Below are 14,379 nucleotides of genomic sequence, written 5' to 3' on the forward strand. Positions count from 1 at the left end.
GGGTGTGTAAAAATGTTTAATATTTTTGAATAAATAAATAAAAAAATAAAACATTCTTATGCTCACCAAGGCTGCATTTAATTATTAAAAATACTGAAAAAAATTTTATATTGTGAAATATTATTGAAATTTAAAATAACTGTTTTCTATTTGAATAAAATTTTAAAATGCAATTTATTCCTGTCTTCAGTGTCACACTATCCTTCAGAAATCATTCTATGCTCTTTGCCGGTTTGGTACTCAATAAAAATGTATTATTATCAATGTTAAAAACTGTTGTGCTGCTTAATATTTTTGTGAAAATCGTGATGCATTATTTTAGAAATAGATTTTTTTTTATATATTATAAATGTCTTTACAGTCATCAGTAATGCATCCTTGCATAATAAAATTAATTTCTTTAAAAAAAAAATTACTGACTCCCAATGACTACCAATGCAAAATATCCACTGCAAACCAGTCTGCTCATAATTAAGATAATACATTAAAATAATATGGTAAGACACACCAATGTGCAATATCAAGCAGCAAAACGAGCTTTTTTGTACAGCTAAAAATAGCTGAATGCGGATGAGAACGAAAGCCAGACCCAATAAACTTACAAATGGCAGTGCCCACACTTACGAGAAAAAAAACTTGGATACAGTTCTGAAAATCTAGATTATTTGCTGCTAAGTGCCTCAACACTGCAAAAAATGCTTTTCTTACTTAGATTTTTTGTCTTGTTTCCAGCCAAACTATCTAAAAGATCTTGAATCAGGAAGGATTTTCTAGACAAGTAAAAATTATTGTCTTGTTTTTAGTAAAAACTAGTCAAAATGAAGTGAGTTTTTGCTTAAAACAAGCAAAATAATCTGCCAATGGGGTAAGAAAAAAAATCTTATTTCAAGCAGACAACTAGATTATTTTTCTTACCCCATTGGCAGATTATTTTGCTTGTTTCAAGCAAAAACTCACCTAATTTTGACCTGTTTTTACTAAAAACAAGACACTCATTTTTACTCGTCTAGAAAATCCTTCCTGATTCAAGAATTTTTAGATATTCTGGCTGGAAACAAGACAAAAAAATCTAAGTAAGAAAAGCCTTTTTTGCAGTGAAACTAAAATCCAAATATCTTTCAAAGAACTGATGCCACTGACCTCTCTAGCTTATCATCCTCAAAAGCATTCTTTGCATGCATCATCTCAGTACCTTATAAACACGACCTTCCAGACAGACAGATAAAAGGACCCTGCATGCCCTTACTCCCAGAAACTGCATAGAACAGCCAATAAGATTAGAGCTTGCCAGGTCAAGAAAGTGCAAACAGTCTGAGGCCCTGTGTCATTTGAGGATAAGACTATACAGGCAATAAGTAAAATCAGGGGGTTTTAATGTAAACGCTAGCTGTAAACTAGATTAATTGGCCTCTTAGCAACAGTCTCACATGCTTCAGAGCGTCAGATGAAAGCAGGCATTTTGCTTTGAACAGTCCTAGACATGCAAGCAGCAAGAGAGGAAGTCCAATTTTCCTCTAGAGACAGACAAGTGAAGCATCTCTCAACTACAAAAGCTAGCCCTGGTCTTCATTTCCAGGGTTCAGTCACCTCCTTTTAAAACTAGTTTACAAGTAGCAGAGTCTTAAAAATCTCCCACAGGCGAGAGTTCTTGAAGATTCATATTATCCCACCTATTAAGTGTCTGGATGAGCTGGATGACGTAAACTGAGAACTAAGCTGCTTTTGCATCACTTGTGTGGAAGGTAAAATTGGAGGGAGGGAGACGGGAGGAAGAATGGAGGCGGGATACTCAGATGAATCGATAAATATCACTTGTGTCCTTGGCGAATGACCAAAACGAGCAACATGATACAGAAGAAGAAACACTGGTGCAAACCCTCTACGGTCATTGAGCTTAATCTACACCTCACGAGGGAAGAAGTAAATCATTGTGATATGCATTTTGCAAAAAATGTAAGGCTGTTCTTTAAACTGTAACCTTGTTGCCATTATTTGACTGGGATACGAGCACAATCACCACCGCTGACGTTTCTGGGACACAGGAAATTCCAGTAAATGATGCACCTTTGTGAAAACAAGCGTTTACTGGCACCAGCAGTGCCACAACGCATCTCATAATTGAGCGGGTCTAAAAAACTGCTAAACCCAAAATGAATAATAGATCAGTTTTAGCTTCTCTGCCGAAAACAGCTAATCTGGGAACACTTCTTCTGAGGACAATTGGTTTATATAACTACACATTTCCTCCACATAATACCATATTAATGGTTACTTAAGTCAGAAACAATGAGGAAACCTTTAAAAGGATAGTGCACCCAAAAATAAACCTTCGTTCATCCTCAGAACACAAATTAAGATATTTTTGATGAAATCTGAGGGCTTTCTGACTCTGCATAGACAGCAGTGCAACTGACATGCTCAAGGCCCAGAGAGGTAGTAAGAACATTGTAAAAACAGTCCATGTGACAGCAGTGGTACTTTTGTGAACGTGCATCGAAGACTGACAAAGGAAGAGAAGAAATGGTTGAATAAAGTGGTTATTTTTGGTTTCTCTGCACACAAATAGTATTCTCATGTCAGTTGTGTTGTCTATGCAGGGTCAGAAATCTTAATATGCGTTCCACGGATGAAGGTCTTATGGGTCTGGAATTACATGAGGGTGAGTAATTAATGATAGAATTTTCATTTTTTGGAAACTATCCCTTTAAGCCTTCAGTTTTCTCACTGCCATATTTATTAGGCTACACTTAAAAGTTTTCACAAAATCGTGTTAAAGAACAAAGCAGCTTCAAAATTCACAAGTAGTTGTAACTACAGACCTTAAATTTACTTACACATTAGAAACCCGCTATTTAAAAAACTCAAAGAAAGTTTTCAAGTAAACCAACCCACAGTAAATTAGCTTTTCAAGTTGATCTACAAATTCATGTCATAACTGAACATTTTATACAGTGCAACAGTTGGGATCCAGAAGTACTTTCAACAATAACTTAAAAACTGTTAAAGGTAGACTTACTGTGAACTACAATGTTGTTCCTTGATGGTGTATGCTTTTGTTGAAGCCATCAGCCTGCATTATCTCAGTTTTTAAATCATAATGCTCAACAGTGGTATTCCAGGTGAAAAACTACATTATGCATAATTCTGCAAGGAAATCTCCACCAATGAGCAAACAGCGCCCATCCACTCCCTTAAAGCACTGTGAATGATGTAGATGAAATACGCATACCCAGCAATAATTACATCATTTACAGTGTTTATAGGAATTTTTTCCTCCACTTTTTTGTTTCAAATCAAAGTTTGTAATATTGCAATACAGCTCATACACCTTAAAAAATACTGGGTTAAATACAACCCAGTGCTGGGTGAAATATGGACAAAGTGATTGGTTTGTTTTGATTCAGCGGTTGGGTTAAATGCTTAAACCAACCTTCTAGGTAGTTTGATAGTTTTATGTAACTCAATAATTGTTGTTTAAAAATGACTATATGGCTGGCTTAAAATGAATCCAAATTCCAAAGTATGAAAATTAAAAATCAGACACAATTATTTAAGGCATTAGCAATAATCAAAAGGTGAACATTTATTAATAAACCATTTTAAAATGTTTGTTATTTAATTTTTATTTATTTGACTTATGAATAAATGTTATTAATAAACATATTAATACAGTATGTTAAGTTCCAACCTACTTTGGCTTTATTTTAGGCAAGAAATGTAGTTGTTTCAAAGCAATAGTTGAGTTAAATAAAACTACACAGAAGGTTGGGTTAAACATTTAATCCAAATGATGGGTCAAAACAACCCAGTCGTTGTTTTTAACCCAGCATTAAAGGAGTAGTTCACTTTCCGAACAAAAATTTACAGATAATGTACTCACCCCCTTGTCATCCAAGATATTCATGTCTTTCTTTCTTCAGTCGTAAAGAAATGGTGTTTTTTGAAGGAAACATTTCAGCATTTCTCTCCATATAATGGACTTCTATGGTGCCCCCGAGTTTGAACTTCCAAAATGCAGTTTAAATGCAGCTTCAAAGGGCTCTAAATGATCCCAGCCGAGGAAGAAGGGTCTTATCTAGCGAAACGATCGGTTCTAAAAACATTTACAACTTATATACTTTTTAATCTCAAATGCTTGTCTTGCTGAGCTAGACAAGATGAGTATTTGAGGTTAAAAATTATATAAATTGTATTTTTTTTTTAGCAAGAACCCATCATTTTGCTATATAAGACCCTTCTTACCTCGGCTGGGATGGTTTAGAGCCAGCTGAAGCTGCATTTTGGAAGTTCAAACTCGGGGGCACCATAGAAGTCCATTATATGGAGAGAAATCCTGAAATGTTTTACTCAAAAAACATAATTTCCTTATGACTGAAAAAGGAAAGACATGAACATCTTGGATGACAAGGGGGTGACTACATTGTCTGTAAATTATTGTTCTGAAAGTGAACTACTCCTTTAAATGGTCTGGCTTGTAACTTTTTAAAAATCATTATGTGTAAAAAACCCTTCCAAAACCAAGGCCACCGAAAAAGCAGACAGGGTAGCAAAACAGAAAGAACATGTTTTAAAACGAAACACATACATAAAAATATATAAAAAGGCATTTAATGAAATGAAAACACTTCTCAAAACGTCTTTCAATGGTCATGGAACAACGAGCTGACAATAACTTCTGTTAAACTTAAGCTAGCTGTTAATAAAGAGGTACTAAGAGTAGCTTCTTCCATTGTTTTACTTTCAAATAGTTATTTTTGAAGGCTTTACAGTAAAAACCCCTTTTAGTGTAAACAATGATCTCCACAGTAAGTCATTACGCAACTTCCTGTGTACCTGTGCCAGGTATGTGAGTTTACCTGCGGTAGCGCGGAGTTGAGCTGTCTCTGAAGCACATCTCTCTCGTGAAGCACATCCTGGAGTTTGGTCTGCGACTGGATGAGGGTCTCCTGTGTCTCCCGTAAAGACTCCAGCAGCTTATCTCTCTCATCCAACATATTCACCATCAGCTGTTCAAAATTAGACTCGGCATCCGTGCCGTTCTGAGAGCCTCTCTGGGAACTCACCGAGTCCCCCTCATTTATGGTCGGCATCACTTCACACATCATATTGCTCGGTGTTCTATGAAGTCTAAGTCAAATTAGAAATTGCTTTGATTTTTTTTTTAATTCAGGTTTGAATTGCACTATTAATATTTAGTGCAATTTCCGTGTGTTTTAAAATGTAAATGCATCCTCTAATTGCACTAATTGCATCCCTGTCTAGATTCTTCACACACCTTGACCTCTCTGGTCCATGACTGTCGGCCTTTTCCGCTCTGACATGATCCACCTAGTTTGACTTGGAACTCAATGCATTTCGCTGGACGCTCATCACAGCGCTCGCCACACGCATATTCCGATTTCAGCTGATTGAACCTCGGCGCCCCTCGCTTTAACATCCACCAGTTGCCATTAACCTTTCAGAAAACGATGAAATTCGCGTCTGCCGCATCCTCCAGATCCCTCTGCCACCATCATCATCATCATCATCTCCTTGCACGGCGAGCCGAGCGAAGCGCTCCTCCCTCTACGAGCTCATTCCCGCTTGGAACACAGCGATTCCGCTATCTCCACAAACATTCGCGCATGTTTTAAAATAGAAATGCACGACGCTTTGGTGGTCGTCAAGGTTAAACGTCTCCCACGTCGTCGGCGAAAATCATATCCACCCGGCGTGGCTCTGGAAAGCTCGTCCAAACAGCGTAAAATCGGAGTTCCTCACATCAGCACCACGCGACTACATGACTGTCATGCACGAGACGCCAGTGTGAGAAATGGTGTCACGCACAGCGCCCTCTGGCGGCAGGCAGCTTCATAGAAACGACGGACCTATCAAGAAGAGCCAATATATTTATTTTGGTAACATTTTACAATAAGGTTAATCAGTTAACTAAGGATGAGCAATACTTCTACAGAATTTATTAACCTTAATGTTAATTTCAGCATTTACCAATGCAATATTAAAATCACAAGTTGTGTTCGTTAACATTAGTTAATGCACTGTGAGCTAACTTCAACAATGGATGACTGTATTTTTATTAACTCACGTTAACAAAGATTAATAAACAGTGTAATAAATGTATTGTTCATTGTTCGTTCATGTTAGTTAATACGTTAACTGTTAACAAATGACAACTTATTGTAAAGTGATATATTTTTTAATCAAAACTCCCCAGAAGTTAAACACATCTCGTTATATTTTGCAGAAAATCTCATATTTCTATAATTCTTAAATGTCGTTTTTGAGTACCGTTTACTCATTTTAATAATTATATATAGGCTATTTAAAAAAAAAAAAAAAGTCACTTTTGCTTTATCTGCATGGAGGTTCTTTGCAGCTAATACTTTCTTGACCAGAATAATTAAATAAGAGATAAAAAGACCACAACTCTGAGGAAAAAAGAAAATATAAAAGAAGAGACAAATAAATAAAACAATATTTTCTCAAATAAAAAAAATAATTTAAACCTAATGTTTCTGATTCCTTAATGCAAAACTAATTTTTATTTTTAATCAAATGTGCTTACAACAGCCTTATGAAGAATTATTAACGTATGTTATGACAAAAATGATTTTTTCGAAGTTCGAAGACTTTTGATTGTTTAAAGAGATTCTCCAGTATATTTAGGGCTGTCAAATGATTAATTGCGTTTTAATCACAATTAATCACATACGAAATAAAAGTTTATGCTTACATACTATATAAATACACACACACACACGTATATATTAATATTATAAGGAAAAATATGTTAGATTTATAAATAAAATTTCAATTTTTTATGTGTAATTTAAATTATATACAAGTTTAAATATGTATACATATAAATAGGCTATATTTTTTAAACATATACATTTATTTACTAAATTATTTGTACGATTCTCGCTACTTTAAGACATTTTAAACAATAAAAAAAGAAAAAGCTGAGAAGAGTCAGAATATCATATTCTATTATTCTTAAACATTACTCATTTTTTAATAAGAAAAAGGTTATAAAATACATTTAGCCTAGCCACATTTGCTGTTATTTATATGGAAGTTTTTTCTTGACCAGAAATTATTCATAAATGGATAAATAAATAAGAGGGGGAAAAAAAGAAAGAAAAATCAACAATATTTCCCCAAATATTCCTGTAAAGCGAACCATTTTTATTTTTAATCAGGTGTGTATACAACAATCTTTTGTAGAATATTTTAATGCATCTCATGAATCTTGTAAAAAAAAAAAATAGAACATCTAAAACTAGAACATCATTCCGTTCGAATTCCATACGACTTTTCTCAAGGTTCAATTGTTTTTTTTTATTGTTTAAAGAGATTCTTCAGTATATTCATTTGTAGGCCTATTATTCTCGGCTCTACAAGACACTTCAAACAAAAAAAACAAAAACAGCTGAGATTACGTCATGGTTTGTCGTTTTAAACGTAACCATTTATTTCTGAAGCCTGAGGTTATGAATATACACCGTCTGATTGGACGAACCCTCTCACATATGATTTCTGCGTCCAATTAGCGCCCAGTCTGGTGACTCGTTTGCTTTCAGAGATCTCGCGAGAATGTGCGCGACCTTGAACGTCAGTTCCATGATGGCTGAAGATCCTGGAGGAGCTTTCTTTAATTTCACCCTCATTTTTATCGGTTTTTCGTTACCTCTGCTGGAAAGATGGCAGGGCACACAGCCTCGATAAACGGCCATAGACCTCCGCTGTCGTCATGCCCAAGAAAGGGAACCGAAAACGGCTGAAGTTTAAAGCCGGGGATGTTTGCTCAGAGTCAGGTAAGTTAGTAGCAGAGCGAGGCGGGCTGGTGTTATGATGCGTGTTCCGTAACAGCCAAAGTCCATTTTTATGTTATCTTAACAACTTGTGTGCCTTCATATTTTCTTACAGTAACTGTGGCTGACTATGCCAACGCCGATCCCGCCATCGTGAAGTCGGGAAGAGTTAAAAAGGCGGTTGTTAATGCAATTGAAAAAGAAGGTAAAATCAGAAATATCATGTATGCAAGGAAATTTGAACATAAGAACAAAAAAACACGTTTTGGTAATTAATAAAAATGACACAAACTTGCAAATGTTCTCTCCTGCTCCTAGAGCTTTTCAATTTCGTTTAGCTCACATACTGCTTCCTGTACTGTACAATCACCTTTAATTAGATTAATTAGCTGATTCAGGTGTGTTTGATTAAAACCGAAATCTCCAAAAGCAGGTCTGAATAGCTGGTTCGGTTTATTTAGAAGATGGTTTTATCCAGCATGTTGAGAATACATTTCTTTAATGAGATTTGATACTTTAAAATATAAAAGTACTCTGATCTTTATTCTGTTTCAGTGAAATTACTCTGTGGGCTTGAGGCATCCCAGGGACCCGTGCAGGAAGTGCTCTCCTCCGCAGTTGGTGTGAGTAACGCAGCCCATGAGAGCAGTGACGAACTGGACTCGGAGGAAGGGGATGAAATCAAAGGGTCCCGCAAAAAGAAAAACAAAAGACGCAAAGGTAACTGCACAGTGATTGGCCTAGTGACTTTTCTAATCCAGGGTCAAAAGGTTTTGGCTGACTAAAATGTTTGGGAATCCCTGTTTTAATGTGATCTGATATTATGTTTTCTTGAGTTTGTTGAGATTTTAAGCAACTCCTCTCATTACAAATGTCAGAAAACAGTGAGAGCATCGGTGGAGAGGAGTATCCCGTTGATATTTGGCTGCTACTTGCTGCATACATTCGGCCAGAAGACGTATGCAGATTCTCTCTGATCTGCAGGAATGCTTGGACTGCCACGTGCACAGCTGCATTTTGGACACATAAAAAAGTGGGACTAAAATGACTCTTCTAGAGTGTTTTCATGACGTGTCATTATTCAGCCATATTGGCAGCACTGAAAATAATGCCACTTAACCGAACAAAACTTGGTGATTATTGCTGCTGAAAATGATCAATTATTGTCATGTTTTGGGCTGTACTAATCGGTCAGACCAGGAAAAACATTTGGAGTACTATAGACTGCCAAAAGTTATCCAGAATCAAAGAGACGCGTGCAAAAAAAATGTCTGAGGAACAAAAAGGCGTTTGCGGTTGGCCAAACTGAACCAGGATTTCCAGGGCAAGAATCTTGACAACATTCATGTCTGTTCTTATTGTTTCTGGTCTGGAAGGTGAAATATTAGGCTAATATCTTAATTAATACTGCTCGTATACATCTTTACTGCACCTGTTCCTGCTTACCAAGTCCTTCTCTATATGATTTAACAGCTTCCACAGTAGTTTAGAGTCTAGACAGCATAAATTAGCAGAACAACATATTCAGGAGTACATTAAATGTTCAATCCAACATCTGAGTATCACCAAAATGGCCGTTTATCTGTGACACAAGTGCAAACCCTCTATTAGAGTTTTCTGTGTTCAGGGAGTTTATGCATGAGACAGTTCCTCTTGATGTTTTTTTATTTTATTTTTACCTTTCCCCAGGCATTATAATCTTGATGCAGACCTTCCTGATCGCCTTCAACCTGATTCTATTGCAAAGATGCGTTGTCTTCGTGCCCGTGTGATTCGCTCGCTTTTTCACTTATATGAGCCCTTTAGTTTGCGGGTGTCCAAAAGCCCTCCTCTGCCTGAATCTACGCCTACCACACTTCTCAATTCCAAGGTGTGTAGATGTACTTTTGATTTTTAAACCCGTTTAATGTGAGGACTTTTTTTGTGTGTGTGTGTTGATGCCTTTCTTGTTTCCACAGTGTTTGTTGTTTTGGGTCAACAAAGTATCTGGAAGTAGGTCAGAGACATTGTGGGAATTCAACTTCAAGTTTGTGAAACTGGTATGTTCACTACACTGTCATATAAGTAGAATATGAGATGATTTCATTTGTTTTAATTTTGTTGGCTTTTCTTTTTCAGCCAAACAAGAGCAAAAATGGATGTGGTTTTAGTCTTCAGCTGCCCAAACAGTATAAAGATGTTCACACTAATCCAGACTCGGACTGTTATCTGCTGCGGGTCACTACTCTCAATTTCATTTTCACTTCTGTTGTGATGGGCATGACGCTAACTTTGGTGAGTGATGAGGAGACCTGTTTTGCATAATATTTTTACGTTGTAAAATACAGGAGGGTAACATGTAATTCTGCTGCTGGATCTGTAGTCTTTGGGTCATTAAGGCTGGAATACACTGATTTTTTTTATTATTTATGTTTATTTTGGCCAAATTTTTGTCCAGATTTTCAGTCTGGATAAGTTGCCAAAACTAAGTGTTTGCAGATTTCTATGGAAGCCCCTTCTGTCACTAAATAAAACGTTAAAAAAGATGATTGTGACTTTATATCTATATTCAAGAAAGTCAGAATTGTGAATTTATGTCTCAATTCTGACTTCATAACTCACAATTGAGTTATATCATGAAGTTGAGAGTCAGAATTACGAGATATCAACTCAATTTTAACTCAAAGTTAATCTCAATTCTGACCATTTCTTGCAATTGTGACTTTATATCTCATTATTTTGACTTATTTTGAGTTTGTATAATGAAATTGAGGGAAAAAAGTCAGAATTGCAAGATATAAACTCAGTTTAAAGAAAAAGTCAGATTTGTGAGACTTTACCTTACAATTATGATTTTTTTTATCTCCCCTTTCTGACTTTATAACTCTCAATTGAGAGTTTATATCTCAATTCTCACTTTATTTCTAGCAATTGCAACTTTATAACTTGCTGTTCTGACTGTATAACTTAAAATTGTTAGTTTATCTCAATTCTGGCTTTAATAGGTCACAATTGTGAGTTATAAAAATTGAGGAAAAAAGTCAGAATTGTAAGATATAAACTAACAATTTTTGAGAGTGCGAGACTGCCTCACAATTGTGACTTTATCTCGTTATTCTGACGTTATAACTCAAAATTGTGAGTTTTTATATATATATATATATATATATATATATATATATATATATATATATTAGTGGTGGGCCGTTATCGGCGTTAACGTGCTGCGTTAACGTGAAACTCTTATCGCGCGATAAAAAAAATATCGCCGTTAATCTATTCTCAAATTTGGGTTGGGAGCTGGGTCTAAACTACGCAAGCTATGATGACTTTCACCTTGATAGTTTAACGCGGATGTATACCGAAGACTGTAGAATATGGTCGCGCGTTTAAGTCTCCTCCGCCAAAACACAGACGGGATCGCGTCGTCCTCCATTCATAAAAACCGAATCTACTATTGCGAAATGCCACATAAATTCGTCGTTTTTTGGATTCATAAATCAAATGTTGGTCAGTCACTTAATTCAAATCGCGATATGGACTATTGTATGTGAAAACTGAAATGCAAAAAGACCGTTTTAATATGAATCCGATATGTTCCGTTTGCCTAGCTGTATTTATGAATGGTGGAGACGCGCTTTTACTACACGCATACTGAAACACATGTGACGCTCCCGGTAATTTTTGGCATTTTCATCTCACATGAACAGATAAACTCAATCTCCCAAACTGCTGTGAGTGTCACTTTTACCGTTTCATTTGAGAAAACTCGCATCATATCATACTGTATACACAGAAACTTCACGGCAACCTGTCAAAATAAAAGTACGGTGTAACCTATTTTATACAGTCTATGGGTGTAACATGTAATGGGCTGGGTAGGTGTTGACGTTAAAAAAAACACAATCTAATAGGGAGAAAAAATAATTTCATTGTTAGTTAGTTAGTAAACACAAGTACATCTAATTGAACATAATTTATTTTCATCAACAAATTATCATAGAACAGCTTTATGAGCTTTATGATCCATTCTCAAAGACTTTAAGTCATTATTTGGGTAGCACACATATTCTGAATGCCTTCAGCAGAATTCAAATTAGCCATTTTAATCTAGATTAATCTAGATTAATTCCAAGATTAATCTAGATTAATCTAGATTAAAAAAATTAATCTATGCCCACCCCTAATATATATATAGAATTGCAAGTTAATATCTGTATTCTTGACTATTTCTTGCAATTGCGACTATATCTTGCTATTCTGACTATAACTCAAAATTGTGAGTTCTATCATTTTGAAGAAAAAAAGTCAGAATTGCGAGATATAAATGTGCAATTTCAAGAAAAAGTCAGATTTGCAAGACTTTGCCTCACAATTGTGACTTTATAACTCACAATTTGTTTTCTGAAAATAAAAGACAAAATTGCGAGTTGTAAATGTGCAATTATGAGATGAAGTCAGAATTGTGAGATTAAAAAGTTGCAATAACCTTTTTTATTTATTAATATAATTTAGTGCCAGAAATGGGCTTTCATAGATATGAATCGGATATTTCACAAAACAAAAACAAACGAGGTGTAAGTTTGGAACACCTCACTGACAGGGTGTGATCCTCAATTGCTTAGTATACAATGCCTAGTTTTTTCTCTGTAAGAAAGTCAGCATATGTATGTATGATATGATTTTTTTTTTTTTTTTTTTTTTTTTTTTTTATAACATTATATTTGTAATTTGTAGTGCTAAATCTTTAGCCTGAGGCATTGTATTCTTATTTGAAAATCAGTCATAACTGATGATGCCTACCAGTCTAGACCCAGCTGAAGTTTCCACATTCCTTTTTGATGAAAGTTTTACTTATAGTGAAAATGCAAGTCATGCCGATGTAATAAATGACAATGTATCATTTTGCTTCTTTCAGTTCACCATTAATGTGAGCACAGACATGAGGCACCACAGAGTGCGCCTAGAGTTCCAGGATTCGCCAATCGTTCGAGGGAAGAAGCTTCGGGGTGAACAGGGGCTGCAGGTAGTGCTAGACCCTGTCCACAGCGTGCGCCTAATGGACTGGTGGCACCCACAGTACCCCATATCCTCTTATAATTAGAATGATGAACTCCAATCGTCTCAATTACAGAAACGTTGCAGAAGACAATTCACGCCCAATTCAACCAACCCTAAAGTCGTGGCTTGGCAGTCTTTTTTTTTTTTTTCTGTTGAATTTTACACTTTACACTTAGTGTGCCGCTTTTTATGGACACTTTAGTTTTGATCTGGAGTCCAAACTCAAGGTCTCATAAGTTTAGTAGTCTGGGTAGCTGCCATATTTAATTTGATACAAAGTGGTCCCATGATGGAAGTACACAAGATGGAAGTCGACTCAATATGTCATGCTTCCATTTTGAACCTATGTTTTTCTGGAGTTTTTTTGCATAACAGTATCACCCTCTGAACAGACTCTGTTTTCCTCCTTTAGTTTTTATGGCAAAAATCTTTTCAAATTAAATATGGCATCTACTCCAGTACATGGTATGCTTTTCTTGCCCCTTGAGAGTGGTTTAGATTCAGCTTTACGTTCTAACACTTGCATAGCAGGGTTTGCATGACTCTAATCTAGACTCATATGTGATTTAATAGTCAGATGTTGTAGATTTGTTTTTCTTATTCTGTCTCTCTGCAAACTTCTAAATCGGTAAACAGGATGACCATTCAATCTAAAAATAATAAGTCTCTGTATTTAAAAAAAAACAAAAGGCTGGTCAGCTCTGGAGAAGTGTAGTGTAACCCAATTTAATGCCCTTTAGCTTGGTGTTAGATTTAGGAACAAAAAGCTGATTTTACGTATTCAGTGGGGCCTTTTTGAGTTCAGATTTGCTACTGTGCATGCTTGCCTAGTTAAGTTGCGTCTGATTGACTGCATTGGTGAGGGAGTTTCTACATGTTGTAGATATTAAAGTGTCTTTAGTTAAGAGAATGTTATTGTTTGGGATCAAGAGGAGTTATTAAATCTATAGATAAAACCAAATTAATGTATTTCCTTATTACAATTAAATCCAGAAGTTGTGCTTTAGTGAAGTAAATTCTGTTTATTTTTAAATTCAAGCTTGCGTTTTGTTTTAGAATGGAAAACGGAGGCACTGATGTTTCACACTATTAAATATGGAACTCCAGTATGTTTTGTGGTTTTTGTCCTGCATTGGAAAGAATGGGATCTATACTGACACCTTGTGGGCCATTCTAAAACGGCTTTTGAACCCAACCACTTTTCTTTTTTCTTCAGTTTTCATGTAGATTGAATGCAATTCTGTATGATTATGCTTATTCGAAAGCATATAGACACCTGTGGATAAAACACATGGTTGATTACTTAATACTGCAATTGACCAATCATAAGGATGTTTGAGAGATTGCAATAATATGTGACCCTGGACCACAGGTACAAACTGTTGCAATAGCCAAAAATACTATGAGTCAAAATTATTGATTTTTCTTTTATGCCAAAAATCATTAGGATATTAAGTAAATGTCATGTTCCATGAAGGTATTTTGTAAATTTCCTATCCTAAATATATTAAAACTTAATTTTTGA

The 14,379-nt window shown here is 35.6% G+C and overlaps 2 protein-coding genes across 8 annotated transcripts in view; one reads left to right on the plus strand and one right to left on the minus strand.

The window, feature by feature from the left end:
- ppfia4 (PTPRF interacting protein alpha 4) overlaps positions 1-5,783 on the minus strand; it is a 147,567-nt gene extending 141,784 nt beyond the window's left edge. For all 7 annotated transcript variants that reach the window (XM_073825360.1, XM_073825357.1, XM_073825359.1 and 4 more), the window contains exon 1: positions 4,857-5,783. In XM_073825360.1, coding sequence (XP_073681461.1) covers positions 4,857-5,105 — 249 coding nt within the window. In that variant the 5' untranslated portion in view covers positions 5,106-5,783. The remainder of the gene's footprint in view (positions 1-4,856) is intronic.
- A 1,854-nt stretch (positions 5,784-7,637) lies between these two features.
- Positions 7,638-13,960, plus strand: tmem183a (transmembrane protein 183A). The gene is made up of 8 exons (XM_073825900.1): positions 7,638-7,817; positions 7,930-8,019; positions 8,370-8,534; positions 8,693-8,842; positions 9,494-9,684; positions 9,773-9,853; positions 9,933-10,088; positions 12,712-13,960. Exons 1-8 carry the CDS (start codon positions 7,754-7,756, stop codon positions 12,895-12,897), a joined length of 1,083 nt encoding a protein of 360 aa, XP_073682001.1. The 5' UTR covers positions 7,638-7,753; the 3' UTR covers positions 12,898-13,960.
- The last annotated feature ends 419 nt before the right edge of the window (positions 13,961-14,379 follow it).

The sequence above is a fragment of the Garra rufa genome, chromosome 20 (genome assembly GCF_049309525.1).
Source record: "Garra rufa chromosome 20, GarRuf1.0, whole genome shotgun sequence".
NCBI lineage: Eukaryota > Metazoa > Chordata > Actinopteri > Cypriniformes > Cyprinidae > Garra > Garra rufa.